The sequence below is a fragment of the Scyliorhinus torazame genome, chromosome 22 (assembly GCF_047496885.1).
Source record: "Scyliorhinus torazame isolate Kashiwa2021f chromosome 22, sScyTor2.1, whole genome shotgun sequence".
NCBI lineage: Eukaryota > Metazoa > Chordata > Chondrichthyes > Carcharhiniformes > Scyliorhinidae > Scyliorhinus > Scyliorhinus torazame.
In genome coordinates, this window is record NC_092728.1 from 85,430,405 (window position 1) to 85,446,429 (window position 16,025).

A 16,025-nucleotide genomic window follows, 5' to 3' on the forward strand; every position below is an offset into this window, starting at 1 on the left:
AGGGGAAGAGATGTTGGAGAAGCTGCAAGCCAGGTGAGCACAAGAAAATTGAAGAGTGGAGTAAGATAATTAAAAATTAAAATACCAATGTATTACAAGATCCAAAACAGTTTCTTTAGTGATAGGAAATTGTAAAAGTCAGTAATTACTTGTTTTTGTTTTTTGCAAAATTATAATTTTTTCTGTTTTTTGAAGAAAGAATGTTAGCACTGAATCAATAAACTTATGGTGCTCATGGAATTGAAACAAAGGATTAGTTGTAATTGTTTCTCTTTGCACTATATTTTGCAAGACTATATTGCTAAAGAAGATGAATGCCTATTATAATTAAAACCACTGAAATAAAAAAAATCTTTGATTTCTTTATTCCAAATTGCCGTTAAAAGCTTGCAAGATTAATAGAAGCCTTCTGGAGGTTATTGGTATTAATACTTAACTGAATTTAGAACACACTTTGAACAACAATATGTGTTGACTATCAGTGATGTATTTTTATGTTCCTCGAATTTCAGCATCAGTGCTCTAAGAATTCTAGTTTCCTGGACTGATGGGGTGGGATTGTGCACAAATCCGAGTTTTGGTGGGGTTGTGAAGTTGGGTCAAGAACAGATTTTCCTGCAGCACGGTGACATTGTGTCTGCTGTGGCTCAGTTGGCAACGCTGTCGCCTCGAGTCAGAAGGTTATGAGTTCAAGTCCCACAATGCTGTGCTGATGCTCCAGTACTGCACTGTTGGGAGACATCGGCTTCCAGATATGACCTGAAATTGTCTGCCCACTTAGGTGGACATGGAAGATCCCATGCTGCTATTACGATGAAACGCACGGGGGTATCGCCCCAGTGTCGAGGCTAACATTTACCCCTCAATTCACATCACATCATTAAAAAAGATTATAAGGTTGCTGACATATTGGTATTTGTGGGAGTTTGCTGTGTGCAAATTGGCTGTCGTGTGTTCTACCCACTGCATTCAAAGAACAAAGAACAATACAGCACAAAAACAGGCCTTTCGGCCCTCCACGCCTGTAATGGTCATGATACTAACCTTTGCCAAAAACCCGTAGCACTTCCTTGTGCTGTATCCCTCTATACCCATCCTATCCATGTGTTTGTCAAGATGCCTTTTGAACACCGTTAATGTATCTGCTTCCACAAACTCCCCTGGCAACGTGTTCCATGCACTCACCACCCTCTGCATAAAAAAACTTGCCTCACACATCTCCTCTAAACTTTGCCCCACGGACCTTAAACCTGTGCCCCCTGGTGACTGACCCCTCCGCCCTGAGACGAATGCCTGCCCATCCACTCAATCCCTCATAATCTTGTAAACCTCTATCGGGTCACCACTCAACCTCTGTCTTTCTAATGAAAACAGTCCGAGTCTATTCAACCTCTCCACATAGCTAACACAAAATTGCTTGATTGATTGTAAGGTGCTTTTGCGCTGCCCTGAGAGCATGAAAAGTTTAATAGATGCGAGTCTTTTCTGCTTTCATGCTAAGTTCATAAAAATGTTGGAAATGTACAAGTTAATCAGCACCCGAAAGAGAAATGTTAATGCTTCAGGTGTGACCCTTTACCGGTACTCTGTTTAGAAGCCTGGTTGAGAATCTAAAAATTCCAATCATTTATGAGTGAGAATTTTGAGGTTTAGCCCATTATGACTCTTCAAACTTGCATTCTTTGGACTGTGAAACATTTATGGTTTCAGTAAAGATAATGATACTGAATATATTTTTAGCAAACAAGTTATTTCTAAAAATATTTAAAGTTTTTTTTGTGTACTTTTTAGGGAGTTGAACAACATGGGAGTCTGGTACAGAATGGGAAGGGTTCCTCGGACACAGGAGTTGTCAATGACAGCGACAACTACAGCCCTAACATCCTCATCGTCACCTAGTCCTGCTCCTAATCTCCCCAGGTACTGCTGTCTAAAAAATGACGGGAGAGTATTGATCAGTCATTTGCGGGAAGAATTTCCAGATTTTCGTCCTAATATGGTTGCCTTATGAGTTTTCTAACACTTGTTATGGGAGCAGACAGAGTATTTCTAGTGGTTAAACCAAGTAAATGGGTTTTGTGGTGGGGGTTCCCCCCCTCCCCCCAAACTGGAAACTGTCCGTGTGCACAATTATGGACTTTGCACACACATTTCTGTGATGTTGTGGCAGAGGTGAAGACACGAGACAGCTCAGACTCTCATCTGCCCTGTTTTTTTTCTCTATTCTTGACCTTTCCCTGCCCTTTAGCTGCCGAGGGAAGTGACATTTCCATTGAAAATATTTTGAGGACGGCCACTCAGCACGCCCATTCAACATTCAACCTGAGGTTGAATCTCGGGTCACTTGTCATTTGTGACCTGAACTGTCACACTTGTGTTCCTGTTCACTGTCATAGTGAAAGATATTGTTTGCTAAGTAACTTTCCGAGAAGATCTCTTGCAACGTTGCTCATGGTGACATTGTTCCACAGTGGGGATTGCTGGTGGCCATGGAGTGTATGAGTGCTGAATTTAAACATTGAAAGGACATGAGTGATATTAGGCTTCTTCGAGACCAAGATGTAAATATTTCAAATTTCTAAAGAACCTGTTGATTTTTTTTAAAGTCAGGTCATGTGCAAGAGCCATGCATTAATATCCAATATGGTGGGATCACATAATATGTGCTACTCAGCTGAGGTTTTTAAAAAGCTTTTAAAAACTTTAATTAGTCATGCTGTTAGATTATCAACTAATTCACTCACAGCTCAAAAATTCATGGATAATCACAGTGCACAAGGAGGCCATTCAGCCCATCAAATCTGTACCGACCCTCCGAAAGAGCATTCTGCCAGGCCCACTCCCTCGCTCTATCCACATAACCCTATCTAACCTGCACATCCCTGCACACTAAGGGGCAATTTAACATGGCCAATCCACCTAACCTGCACATCTTTGGACTGTGGGAGGAAACCGGAGTGCCCGGAGGAAGCCCACGCAGACACGGGGAGACCGTGCAAACTCCACAGTCACCCAAAGTTGGAATTGAACCCGGGTCCCTGGTGTTGTGAGGCAGCAGTGTTAACCATTGTGCTACCATGCTGCCCCAAATATTGTTATGATTTTGTATGAAACTAACCCAGTTACCTTTACTAATTTTCTAGTCATTTTCTAATGCTAGACAAGAGGAGAAGGGGGTCATGCGCGCATAAAATTCTGATAGCATCTTCAAATTGTGTTGGACTATATGACGTTTGGAAGGGAGGCAGTCTTAATTTGACTTCTGAAGCCTTCTGTCTTTGACATTGATCATCGGTGATCAGGAGGAGCTAAGATATTAACAGAGCAAAAACACAACAAATCCCAATATTTTTTTAAGGCACCATCCGATCAGACACACCCAGGCTTACAGATTCTTTAATTTATTTATTTTTAAATGCATTGGCAGGCCTTTCTACATTGACGTGCTCGAAAATTGCAAGTTGATTTAAAATATTACTTGCATGTGAATGTTTTCACCCATCTTAAAATCCTTCAGGATGGTGGCTCAAAGCAAGTTGACAAATGTATTTGCATAATTTGATTGAATAGTTTTTGCCAGTCAGTTTGGGATTGATAGCATTGGGGTGCTTTAAGGGTAATTTGGTTGCTTTTCTTCTGCACCAAGCGCTATTGAGCTTCCCTTCCCCCCGCCACTAGTGTCCAGCGCTCCACAAGCATCCTGCAGAGCAAGGATAATACCATCTTTTTTTCATTAACAGCATTCATATTAGACCTTTGCTCTCTAACTCTTTCTCCCCCACCCGCAACGCCCACTTCCAATTAATAAGTGCAAGTAGCTCATTGAGATTTTTACCATTAAGATGGAAACCACCTTTTCAAGGGGCTCTGCAGGCTTCCTCCATTCTTGCCCTGAACTTGTCTTTTTCTAATTATTTTACTCTCTCACTTTGTACAAGAGATAAGCTCACAAATGGTATTAGACCATCTCCTGCTCTCCTGACCCAATTCCCACTTAACTGTTGATCATCTAAATTCCCTCCCTTTATTTTGTTCTTGCGATGTGGGCATTACTGGCGAGGTCAGCATCTATTTCCCACCCCCCTAATGCCCTTGGGAAGTTAGTGGCGAGCTCCCTACTTGAATTGTTGCATTTCACATGGTGTAGGTACATGCACAGTGCTTTGATCTGCAGTGATTTGATGCAATTGAGTAGCTCAATACAGCATTTCAGAGAGCAGATAAGAGTCAGCCACATTGCTATGGATCTGGACTCAACGTGCAGGTCAGATCAAGTAAGGATGGCAGATTTTCACCCCTGAAGGTCATTAGGGATCAGATGGGTTTTACGACAATCGGTAGTTTCATGATCATTATTAATGAGACTAACCTTTCATTCCCGATGCATTAATTAATTTAATTCCTGGCCTACGTAAAAGCTGCTGCAAATGTTTCCTTAATATACTGTCTGCCTCCCTTTTCAAACTGCTGTCATCACCCCCTCCTCAAAAAGGCCACCCTTGACTTCAATATCTTTTAAACTATTACCTCATCTCCAACCTCTAACTCACAAGTTGTATCCCAAATCCACAACTCTTGTTTTACTCCCTCCAATCAGGTTCCATCTCTCTCACAGCATTGAGATGACCTGAATACAAGTCTCAAATAATATTTTCTGTAATTGGTGCCCAAGGTGCATTATTCTCTTTGACCCTTCTGTAACATTTCAGTTGGCAAACCACACCATTCTTCTCAGGCCCCCCTTCTCTGTTGTCCATTTCGTAGGGCTACCCTCGCTTGGCTCTACTCGTCTATTCAATCGCAGCCAGAAACTCCCAAAAGATCTATTCTTTACCAACTCCCACTTTATTAGCGACAAGCTACCTACCCGGTGGCGACATCAATTATAGGCATGAGCTTCACGTCCACATGCAAGGATTACAACTCTGCCTTTTGTCCTGACACATCCTATATTTTCCCGATGTTGTTAGACTGCTTGTTCTTGAATGAGCCGCAATTTCCTCCAGTTTAATATTGGGAAGATCAAAGCCATGTTTTAGCTCCACAGCAAACTCCATGCCCTCCTCGGCTCTCTTCCGGTTGAACTGAACTTTTGCATCCTTGACCTTCTATTTATCCCCAAGCTGAGCGTGCAAAGCCACTCTCCAAGCCTGATTTAGCCTGTTTGCTGCTGAACTCCCATCCATGCCTTGGCACTTCGCGATTCAACTATTCCAATGCTTTCCAAACTAGCCACGTGATAAATTTCAGTTCATTCAAAACTGTGCTGCCCATACCTTATCTCGCTCACCTATCACTCCATCCTTGTTGACGTATGTTGATTTCTAGTCCTGCCAATGCCTCAGTTTAAAATTGCTCACCTTTTTCTTTACTTGCTCCCGTATTCCCTACGGTCCAGAAACTGTAGCTTTGGTATACTACCTTTGAGGTGCATGTCAAGGAAATTAATCATCTCGGAATACTGGCTTGCTTAACAGGTGCTGAGTCACTGTAGCTTTTTAAAAATATTGAATTAACCATTATAGTGGTGTGAATATTATGCAGAAACTTTTGTGTCAGTTTGCGAAATCTGAAACTGGTGGTGCAGTTTTACCAATCAAAAAAGCATGGTTGTTGAGTGGTAAGATGACGTATTGGCTCCATTCTAGAGCCGCAGTGACAGAGAGTCTTGGGTCCAGGTTACTGAATTCCAGCTTCCCAGGCCATTTAAGTGGTGAGTTGGTTTGACCTTGCTGCAAACTGGCATGTATAACCTGGCTGGACATATTCTCCTTGGCGTCCCATTTGCAGGCTTGTCCTTTGGGGCCATTTAGAGCTATTTGAGACCACAAATTGAAAAGGAAGATTGTAGGTTTCTAGCATTTTCCCTTTTGGTGAAGCTGTTTAATTTTGCATGTTGGTACCACTATAACCAGACTCTTGACTATCAATTCAATTCAACCATTAAAATTACTACCGTTTCTGTGCAAGCGTTACATTTTTCACCTTTACATTTTCTTCACAATTTACGATTGCTAGTTTGAACATGGGCAGAAGTGTGTATGATCTGAGGCATTCTTCCATAACAAACAAATGATTGGATCTCAGTCTGACTTCTTAAAAAAATTGGCATGTTTTGCTAAATAATCTAGAACTGCAATTAAGAAATGTGTAGGCTTGCAAAAGTTTATTTGGAGTGGACAGGTACGTTGTGTCCTTGCAACCCTTGATTTGTGAACTGATTTGCAAAACTGTGTAGTTTAAATTTTTGTTGCAAAGCAAAAATGTATCGCCGAAGTCTTAATTTTGCTGCTTCAGCACTGAGATTTTCAAAATCTCAGTAATGTTGTGGAAATGCCTGGTTCAGGCAATAATAAATTACTCTGGTTTTTTTTAAGAACTTTATGGTATGGAATAAAAAAATGTTAATGTCATCTGTTCTGAAGTAGGTTCACATTAAAGATTTAATGAGGTACAGATCCATTCTGGCTGTTTCCGACTAAATGCGTGTTGCACCCCAAAGGATGAAAAAGAATTGATGATTTTTAAGTTCCTGGTGAAATTCTACTTAGCTTTCAGTCTTGCAAAATTCCCATCATTGACTAGAGCAGAAATGTCTGTAAATGTACAACAGGGACCAGAGGTTTGTGGTCTGTCTACTAAATGAAAAAAGGAATTAGTGAATGATTTTTTGCTGTGTGTGTAGTCACCGGGGATTGACATTGTAAACTGGGTTATTAAACTGAAGGTGATAAAGGAGAAAATATTGATCCTTTGCCTTTGAAAGTATGCAAGGCTCTTTTGTTTGTCTGCATAGACTGTATTTCAGCACTGCTGAAAATGCCCACAACCGAGTTTTCAAATTTCCTCCTTCAGGTTGTTTATTTCCTATAGCAGTTACCAACATTTTTATGCGAGAATATTCTGTTGCCATTTTCTCCCAGGTTGTAAAAAGAAGTTTAGATATCAGTTTAACGATGTCTTAAATCTAATACTGACAGCATAACAGTCCAGCACATCAGCACTATTTCATTTCAGGATCTTTAAATTAATTTTCCTTTGGAAAATAAATTACATCCATACAGTTTATGAAGTCCTGGTACAGTTTGATGTGAAGTACTTGTAGAGGAACACGTGGCTAAAAAATGATGGTCAGCACAATGTAAAAATACTGTAAAATGCACAAAATAATTTGGTAGCTAACCTGGAGGTTTGGCTGGATCAGGGGTTATCACAGAAACGGCGCAAAGTCAAGTATGCCTGAGGCATTATTCTCTGTGGAGCTGTACCTGAGGGTTAAGAGTCTATACATCCGCTGTGACATTTCTGGGTGTTCGTTGTTTGGGAGGTGCCTGAGCTGTGGGAGGTGCCTGAATGGGCTCCAAATTGCCAGGTATTTACATAATTCCAGGTGGAGTCATAGAATCGTAGAATTCACAGTGCCGAAGGAGTCCATTTGGCCCATTGAGTGTGCACCGGCCCTTGGAAAGAGCACCATATTAAGCCTCCACCCTATCCCCGTAACCCAGTAACCCCACCTAACCTTTTGGACACTTAAGGATCAATTTAGCATGGCCAATCCGCCTAACTTGCACATCTTTGGACCATGGGAGGAAACCGGAGCATGTGGAGGAAACCCATGCAGACATGGGGAGGAGGTGCAAACTTCACCCAAGGAATTGAACCTGGGTCCCTGGAGCTGTGAGGCAGCAGTGCTAACCACTGTGCCAGCGTGCTGCCCTATGCAAGTTTGTTTCAATGCTGCAGGACTTGTGCGACATATTGTACTTTCCAAAATGTACAGTGAATGTGGATTTGCTGCAAACTTTCAGAAAGGAGCCTGATACTGTGTGATGATAAATTTCAGGTATATATGCCATGCAGTGTTTCAAACTTAAGTCTTGTCAAGCCTGAAAGACACTTAGTTGCAATACAAAAATCTTTTACATGTTCACGACCAGTGCCTCAAGGCTTATAACAAAACAAATAGAGTATTAGAATCTATGACCAGGGTGTTCCAGTATAAAATACAAAACCCAATGTTGTCCTTGTATCAGATGTTTGCCATTGTCTAGGAAATGGACCCCTGACATGGTGGATGATATGCAAGCCTTGGAAAATGTTCAGAGGACCACTAGATTGATTCCCAGTTGAAATGTCTTTAGTTAACCATGATAAATTGGAGACCTGGCTCTTTTTACTCTATCCATAGACCCTGGTGAAATTGAGTTCTTTAAAATCATGAAGGGACTGTACAATGTGCATGTGGATGGACTATTTTAATTAGATAGGCAGTGGAAAACCTGAGGATGAGTGGCTATGCTAGTCATCAAGGGGTGTTTCCTTTTTTTTTTTGTTTGTAGAGGCTGATTAACCTTTCCAGCTCGTGCAGTGAATGTGGCTTTGCTCCCAACTTTCAGAAAGGAGTTGGACAAGTTCCTGGGTTTCTACAAAAATATGGTGGGATGTTGGGTGATGTGTCTTTGGTTACTGTGGTCTCCGAAATTCCTTTGTTTTAATGAAGGGGTCAGAGAAAGATTTCCCAGGCTTTTCTCCCCTGAGATGCTTCTTTGTTCATCTATATCAGCGATGGGCAACCTAGGCTGGTGAGTGGGCCGCATGAGTGGCCCTCCTTCATCTCAGTGGGCAGCAAGGTTGAAATCGGGCTTGTTCACTAACCATGACCCTATGAATAAGATTAAATACAGTTAATACATGCCGAATATTTCACAATGATTAGTAGAAAATGCTTAATCAGTCATATATTAATATGAACTGCCATCAACTTCAAATTGCTAAAACAAAAGGAATGTTTACACTTTGGACACAGAGGGAATGCTCGGCTCTCACAGTAAATCAGCACCATCTCACTTGCCCTTGCTTTCCGTGCTATTCGCAGAAGAGAGAAAGCTTTGCGGCCGGAATGTGGCAACCCTGCACATGGGCAGCGGTCAAGAACATGTTGCCTGGGCCGCACTCAGAATCCAGACGGGTCACATGTGGCCTCCGAGCTGCAGGTTGGCCACAGCTAATCTATATTTTGCTCCTACTAGGATATTCTGGCTGCTGGTTGATGGAAAGCTTTTGGGAATGCGATGCACAGTTGCACGATGACTGCATGGGGCGAAGCAGCTGGTTTTATATCCTGTTTGTCAATTTTTATGTTCTTATGTAAAACAAATTGAATTATTCCAAAATTTACCAATCTGTCGAAAATTTCTGCATTAACAACCATTTGGGACCTGCAGAAGTAAACCGTAATGTTGTATAATCAATTGTCTGCTGCTCAATTTAAGCTTTGCCTTCTGTGTGGCCCATTGAGGACCTCTAGTGGCAGAAGGCTAACATCTGAATCTGTATCACCAATTGTTTGATGCGAACAGATCCCAATCGATTAACTTCACAACCTGCTTTCCATTGTGATCTCAGTTCATGAGAAGATTTGATAAGTTCATGTGGGTATCCGTTTGCTGTTCTTGGATGCCTCTGGAGATTTTGATGATTTCACATAGTGGTAGAGTGCTGCACAATTCACTCCAGTAGGATTTACTACCATTGTACATTATTAAAGCCACATTTTTCTTGACTGGATTTCGCAAAATCAGCAAGTTATGGTAACAGTTCAGCTTGAAATTGCTACATTTTTAATTGCTGATTCAAAGAGTAATTCCAGTCCAACATACATGAATCATAGCTAAATCTTAACAGTTTTGTGAGGAAACCAAAGGCAGTTTTAAGGGATTTATATTTGTGTTGGTAAACATTAGAATTAGTTTGAAGTGTGTTGCATTTAATGTTTCCGTGCCTGGAAGGTTAAAACCTATCGTTAGATTTATACTGGACAACCGTGTTTGTATGTGTGGGGATTGGATTCAATTCCAAGTGATTCTATTGTGCTTAGAGAGGGCAATGGCACGAAGAGTAAATAAACCAGCAGCGGTTGCTTAGCTACTGGGGCTTTGTAAGGTCGCGAAGCATTTAAAATTTTAGTTTAACTAATTTGATTGCAGTTGGAGATAGATCGTGAGGGAGAAGCTAGTTCTCCGAGCTCTGCTAGAAGCAGTTGGTTTTAGAAGGCTAAAGAGGGAGCACCTGTCTCAGCCTTCTGGAAGAAAAGCCATACTATGGATCAATGGTTAAGAAAGCACAAGTTGCAAAATCTAAAGTCCAGCTACTTAAAGAAACTAGAGAAATTAATAGAAATTTCCAAGAAGCCTGTAGTTAATGGAACAGATTACTGTTCAGTAAAGTCACAGACAGATGAAAAGGCATTGTATTGTGAGTGGCCAGAAAGATATCTGCAGTAGTACTTAAGGTTTGTGAGAAATTACTATAGTTTGGGAGGCATTAATTAAAATAATTATGGAAATAGATGGCTGGACCTCAGAGTTTGTGTAAAGTCAAAGGAAACCTGAAGGGAGATCTATAAAACATGAAGTGAAACCTTGATGGAAAAGGGGAGTAAAAACATAATTTAAAAGAATGTTTGAAAGTGTAACCTTTGAAAGCAGAATTTGAAATCCCTCGTGTGGAAGCTGTAGTTCAGTGAGAAAAGGAGGCTCCCAGTATGAGAATCATCTGGGGGATTTTGAGGAGAAATTCACAGACATTCACTTGAATTGAGAGAGGAGTGTGTCTTACCACAGGCATCTTGTCTAGTTAAAAGGGACTTTGTGTGTTAATGAAACCCACACTAGTTTTTAAGATGTAGTTTATAATCCATGTTAATCTTAAACATGTTTAATTGTTAAGCTAAAGGGAGAGTAAAGAAGTATTGAATTATAATCCAATTTTTTCATATTTAGTAAGTGTTTTTTCTTGTTGTTAAAACTAATTAGCGGCATTGTGACACTATCCCTCGACATTTTGTTTGAAAAAAGTTACGGTATTTTGTGCCAAGGTACTATTCTGGGATCTTCCCGTCCATTTATAACATCAACTGTGATCATAACAAGTTTGTTTTGCCACAAGATGCCAAGATTATAGCTGAAGTGAAATGAATGCTACTAAAATGTTAAGATTGTCTTAATGTAGATATACTTATGACTTGAAGCTTAGTTTCTGTTAAGATATGAGCTGTCTTCCACCTCTGTTATTGGGACAAGCAGTGAAGAATTAATAGTTGGGTATTTTCACTCCCATCGGATTTTAAAACAATTTTGTTTGCTGTAGTCAAGCAAATGTTCCCATAACCATGCTCTGACAAAGTGGAAGTAGCACCGTTGCTATACACAAGGACAATCTTAACGCCAAATGCAGCGATCTGCAAATACATTTTTTTCCCCAATTAAGGAGCAAGTTATCGCAGTCAATCCACCTAACCTGCACATCTTTGGACTGTGGGAGGAAACCGGAGCACCCGGAGGAAACTCACGCAGACACTGAGAGGAAGTGCAAACTCCACACAGGCAGTCACCCGAGGCCGGAATTGAAACCGGGTCCCTGGAGCTGTGAGGCAGTAGTGCTAACCACTTTACCATCTGCAAATACATTTAGTGTAATCATGTACTGCTCTACGGGATGATCTGAAGATGGCAAATAATGTACAGCAAAGTGAAATTTCACAGACTAAATCAATGTTAAATGATAATTTAAAGCTCAATTAGCAGCATATATTAGAAGTACTGTAAACATAATGCATATCATTGAGTCTGTAATGAGTCAGCTGCAACTTCATAACCTTTGATTTGCTTTTGAGTTCAAAATTGTTACATTAAGCATTTTATGATTCATGTCCTGTAGCACAATGATTTTGAGAAACAAGGAATGATCAGAGTTCAGACCGAGGATGTTTGGCTTTAGAGGGGCGTACAGCACAGCTTCTCTAGAATGAAAGTACGACTGCAGAGGTTAATTGATGACCACCACCTGCAAGTACCCTTTCATTTCTCACATTTTCCTGACTTGGGACTGTTTCTTCACTGCCCCTGGGTCATAATCCTGGAGCCCCCTTCCTAACAATGGTTATACCTTCACCACCAAGAGTTGCAGCAGTTCAAGAAGCTGGCTCACACTACCTTGTCAACGACAATAAATGCTAATCTTGTTGGCGATGCTCACACCTGAAAAATTAAAATAAAGAACACTTTACATAGGCTAGTCTTGCATTCCCTTGGCTGTAGGAGATTGAGGATGATCTGATTGCCATATTTAAGATGAAACCTTTTCTTCTGGTGGAGACAACCAGAACAAGCGGGACATATCTTTCAAGTTAGAGAAAGTTCTCCTTGGGATTGTGCCAGGAAACATTATTTCACACAACCCCCTTAAAATCTGTGGCTCGGTCAGTTGAACATTTCAAAAGGGATAGATAGATTTTTTTTTTGGCAAGGATATTAAGGGTTAATGGAGATGAGGTGCTGATCGGCTGTGATCTAATTGAATGAAGGAACAGACTCGAGGTGCTGAATGATCTACCCCCAAGTCCTTTATGATGAATTCAATGGTTTTCATCCTCCTGCTTGTTCACCCTAGAGCAAGACTGGTTTCTCTTAGAACTGTTTAAGTAGCCACTTTCGAAAGAAATCTCATCCTTTTTCAAACTCTATAATCAGTATTTCTGTTAACTACTTGGGGTAGAAATTCCCAGACATACATTTATAAAGTGTCTAATTAACAATGTGAAACAGGTGACAGGTGCCAGAAATACAGTTCTGAAGATCCATGATCAATTTGCATATCGGTGTCAAACTTCCATATCTTCAGAATGGGGAAAACCAGTTATTTTTCAATCAAAAGAACAGCGTTGTTAATTAATTGAAGAAAATGAGTCAAATGTATTCTTTAGATGAAAGACAGAATTTGAGTTTTTGGTAACTGAAACCAGCAATTCATTTTTACTGTGTTCAATTGTTAGATCCATAACGTGAGAGTTGAGTATAAGAATTGTTTTGTAGGATTTGAATTGATGTGAGTCCTCTTGCGCTTTTGGAGTCTTCCTGAATAAAAGAGTAAACAAAATTGACTAAGTTGGCCATTTTTAAAAGAATTCTTCATTTATCGCACAAAGTCTGTATCACAGATTTTGTTTTGTTACTGAAATTTTGCACTTCATTCCCGTGCAAAGAAATTCATAAAGGTGTAGCATTTCACTTGTGGTCTTCGCAGTAATCCGAAAGCTTCAACTTATACTTGAGGTTTCAGATAACTGCCACAAATTATTTAGGTGTCTGTATCTTAAATTTAAAATAGTTGTTATAACCTGCCTACTTACCATTGGCTGGGGACTAATTACAATCCCACAATTCTGTGGGAGTATGAGCTTCCCCAATGAGGGAGGCGGAGAAACCATAAGTAAACTCCATTTATAAATAAAGCTGGCCAGTTTAGGAACCAGCAGGAACGAGTGTGCAACAAGGGAAGTTGCTGCTGCTTTATATATATATATATATATATATATATTAAAACTCGTGCTGGATTCTTCGTGGCCCTCACAAAACTGGCGACGAAGGTTAAAGTGAATAGCTGTCTACACTGCTGAAGCCACCTCCCTGGATTTTTGTTGGATACAGGTTGGAAGTTGTTTTCTATTATACCATGCCTCTGTACGGACGTTTGGATGTTTTTGATGCTGCGCTGGAAAGCTGGAACCAGTATGCACAACGGATGCGTTACTATTTCCGGGCAAACAATATCACCGAAAACGAGCGCCAGGTGGTCATATTGCTCACCGCCTGCGGCCCGCATACGTTTGGGGTGATTAGCAGCCTTACGTACCCAGCTGCGCCGGATACCAAAACGTTTGATGAACTTGTGAATATGGTGGGGCAATATTTTAACCCAACCCCGTCCACGATAGTCCAGCGTTACCGGTTTAATACCGCTGAGAGGACCCCTGGAGAATCCCTTGCCGATTTTGTATCCACGCTACGCAGGATTGCGGAGTACTGTGACTAAGGTGAGACCTTGTCAGAAATGTTACGCGACCGTTTGCGGTTTGCGGTATTAACAATGCGACCACCCAGAGAAAGTTGTTAGCTGAGCCAACATTGACTTTTCAACAGGCCATTCAAATAGTATTGTCCCGAGAGAGCGCAGAACGAGGAGTGCAGGAGCTACAGGGAATGGAAGTGCATGCCTTGGGGCGCAACCCCTTCCGTCCGAAAACGTTCCCCCGCACTCCTGCGGTACCTTGGGCGAGGCAATGTCCAGACCGACGCCAGTAGCCGTCGGACATTCCTCCCCGAAGGGAGCCTTCTCCAGAACCAATGGATGAGGAGCCATGTCTGTGTCAGACTTGTAGGCGCCGACCCCGTCGCGGATGGCAGTCCTGGGTGCGCCAGAGGCGCCGTCGTTCCGACCGAAACTGGGACCAGCCCAGGGGCCGTAACTGCCATGTGGATGAACTTGCGGCGACTACTCCTGAGGACGTGGAGACAGAGGACGACTGCCTGCAGTTGCATTGTGTGGCAACTCCCCGCGTGGCCCCCATTAAGGTGACAGTATGGGTCAATGGCCACCCGCTTGAGATGGAGTTGGACACTGGCGCAGCGGTCTCCGTGATCGCCCAGAGGACATTCGACCACATCAAGCAGGGTATACAGACCCTTACATTAACCGACTCACAGGCCAGGTTGGCCACCTACACGGGGGAACCACTGGACATTGCAGGAACTACAATGACCCCTGTTGTTTATGGACGCCAGGAGGGGCGTTTCCCACTTATCGTGGTGCGCGGCCATGGGCCCAGCCTGTTGGGTCGGGACTGGTTGCGCCATTTGCGGTTGCAATGGCAGCACATCCTCCAAACAGTTTCTGAAAGGTTGACTGAGGTGCTAGGACGATACCCAGATGTATTCCAGCCTTGTTTGGGGAAAATAAAAGGGGCCGTAGCCCATATCCAAGTCGAACCAGGAGCCACGCCACGCTATTTCCGGGCGCGCCCGGTGCCTTACGCCTTGCTCGAGAGGGTAGAAGGGGAGCTCACTCGTTTGGAGAGTTTGGGTATTATCAGGCCCGTCCGTTTTGCTGACTGGGCAGCATCAATTGTACCTGTAATGAAGCCAGATGCCACAGTTCGCTTGTGTGGCGACTATAAACTTACAGTGACTATGGCTTCCCGACTCGACCGATATCCAATGCCTCGCATAGAGGATCTCTACGCGAAGCTTGCAGGTGGACTCTCGTTCACAAAATTAGATATGAGTCACGCCTACCTGCAGTTGGAGCTGGACCCTGCCTCCCGACCATATGTAACGATTAATACACACCGGGGCCTGTATGAATATACACGGTTGCCCTTTGGAGTATCCTCTGCCTGCGCAATTTTTCAACGTGTTATGGAGGGCATTTTGAGAGGTTTACCACGTGTTGCTGTCTACTTAGATGACGTTTTGATTACAGGGACGTCGGAGCAGGAACATTTGGACAATCTGGAGGCTGTCCTTAGACGCCTTTCGGAGGCTGGAGTCCGTTTACGTCGCACAAAATGCGTATTTCAGGCAAAGGAAGTAGTCTACCTAGGTTATCGGGTGGACCGTGAAGGTTTGCACCCCGTCGAAGAGAAGGTGCATGCAATTCAACAGGCCCCCGCCCCGACTGACACTTCGCATCTTTGTTCTTTTCTCGGTCTCGTAAACTATTACGGGAAGTTCCTCCCCAATCTGGCAACTACGCTGGCCCCTTTGCACCTTCTGTTAAAGAAAAATCACACCTGGGTTTGGGGTCAGCCGCAAGAAACCACTTTCTGGCGGGTAAAGCAACAATTGTCGTCGTCTGGGTCACTAACCCACTATGATCCTGGAAAGCCTTTGCTCGTCACGTGATGCATCCCCGTATGGTATTGGGGCCGTCCTGTCCCACAAGATGGAGAACGGGGCCGAGCGACCGATAGCTTTTGCCTCCTGCACATTGACTGCAGCGGAGAAAAAGTACGCGCAGATCGAGAAGGAGGGCCTGGCAGTGGTTTTCGCGGTGAAACGCTTCCACCAGTACGTATATGGCCGCCATTTCACTATCGTGACTGATCATAGCCTCTGCTGGGACTTTTCAGAGAGGATAAGCCAATACCGCCCATTGCTTCCGCACGGATCCAGCGCTGGGCTTTG

General features: G+C 42.6%; 1 protein-coding gene across 7 annotated transcripts in view; it reads left to right on the forward strand.

The window, feature by feature from the left end:
* The window catches only part of LOC140399179 (multivesicular body subunit 12B-like), a 236,645-nt gene that overhangs the window by 78,482 nt on the left and 142,138 nt on the right, over positions 1–16,025 (forward strand). For all 7 annotated transcript variants that reach the window (XM_072488494.1, XM_072488500.1, XM_072488497.1 and 4 more), the window contains one exon: positions 1,792–1,920. In XM_072488494.1, the coding sequence (XP_072344595.1) occupies positions 1,792–1,920 (129 nt within the window). The remainder of the gene's footprint in view (positions 1–1,791; positions 1,921–16,025) is intronic.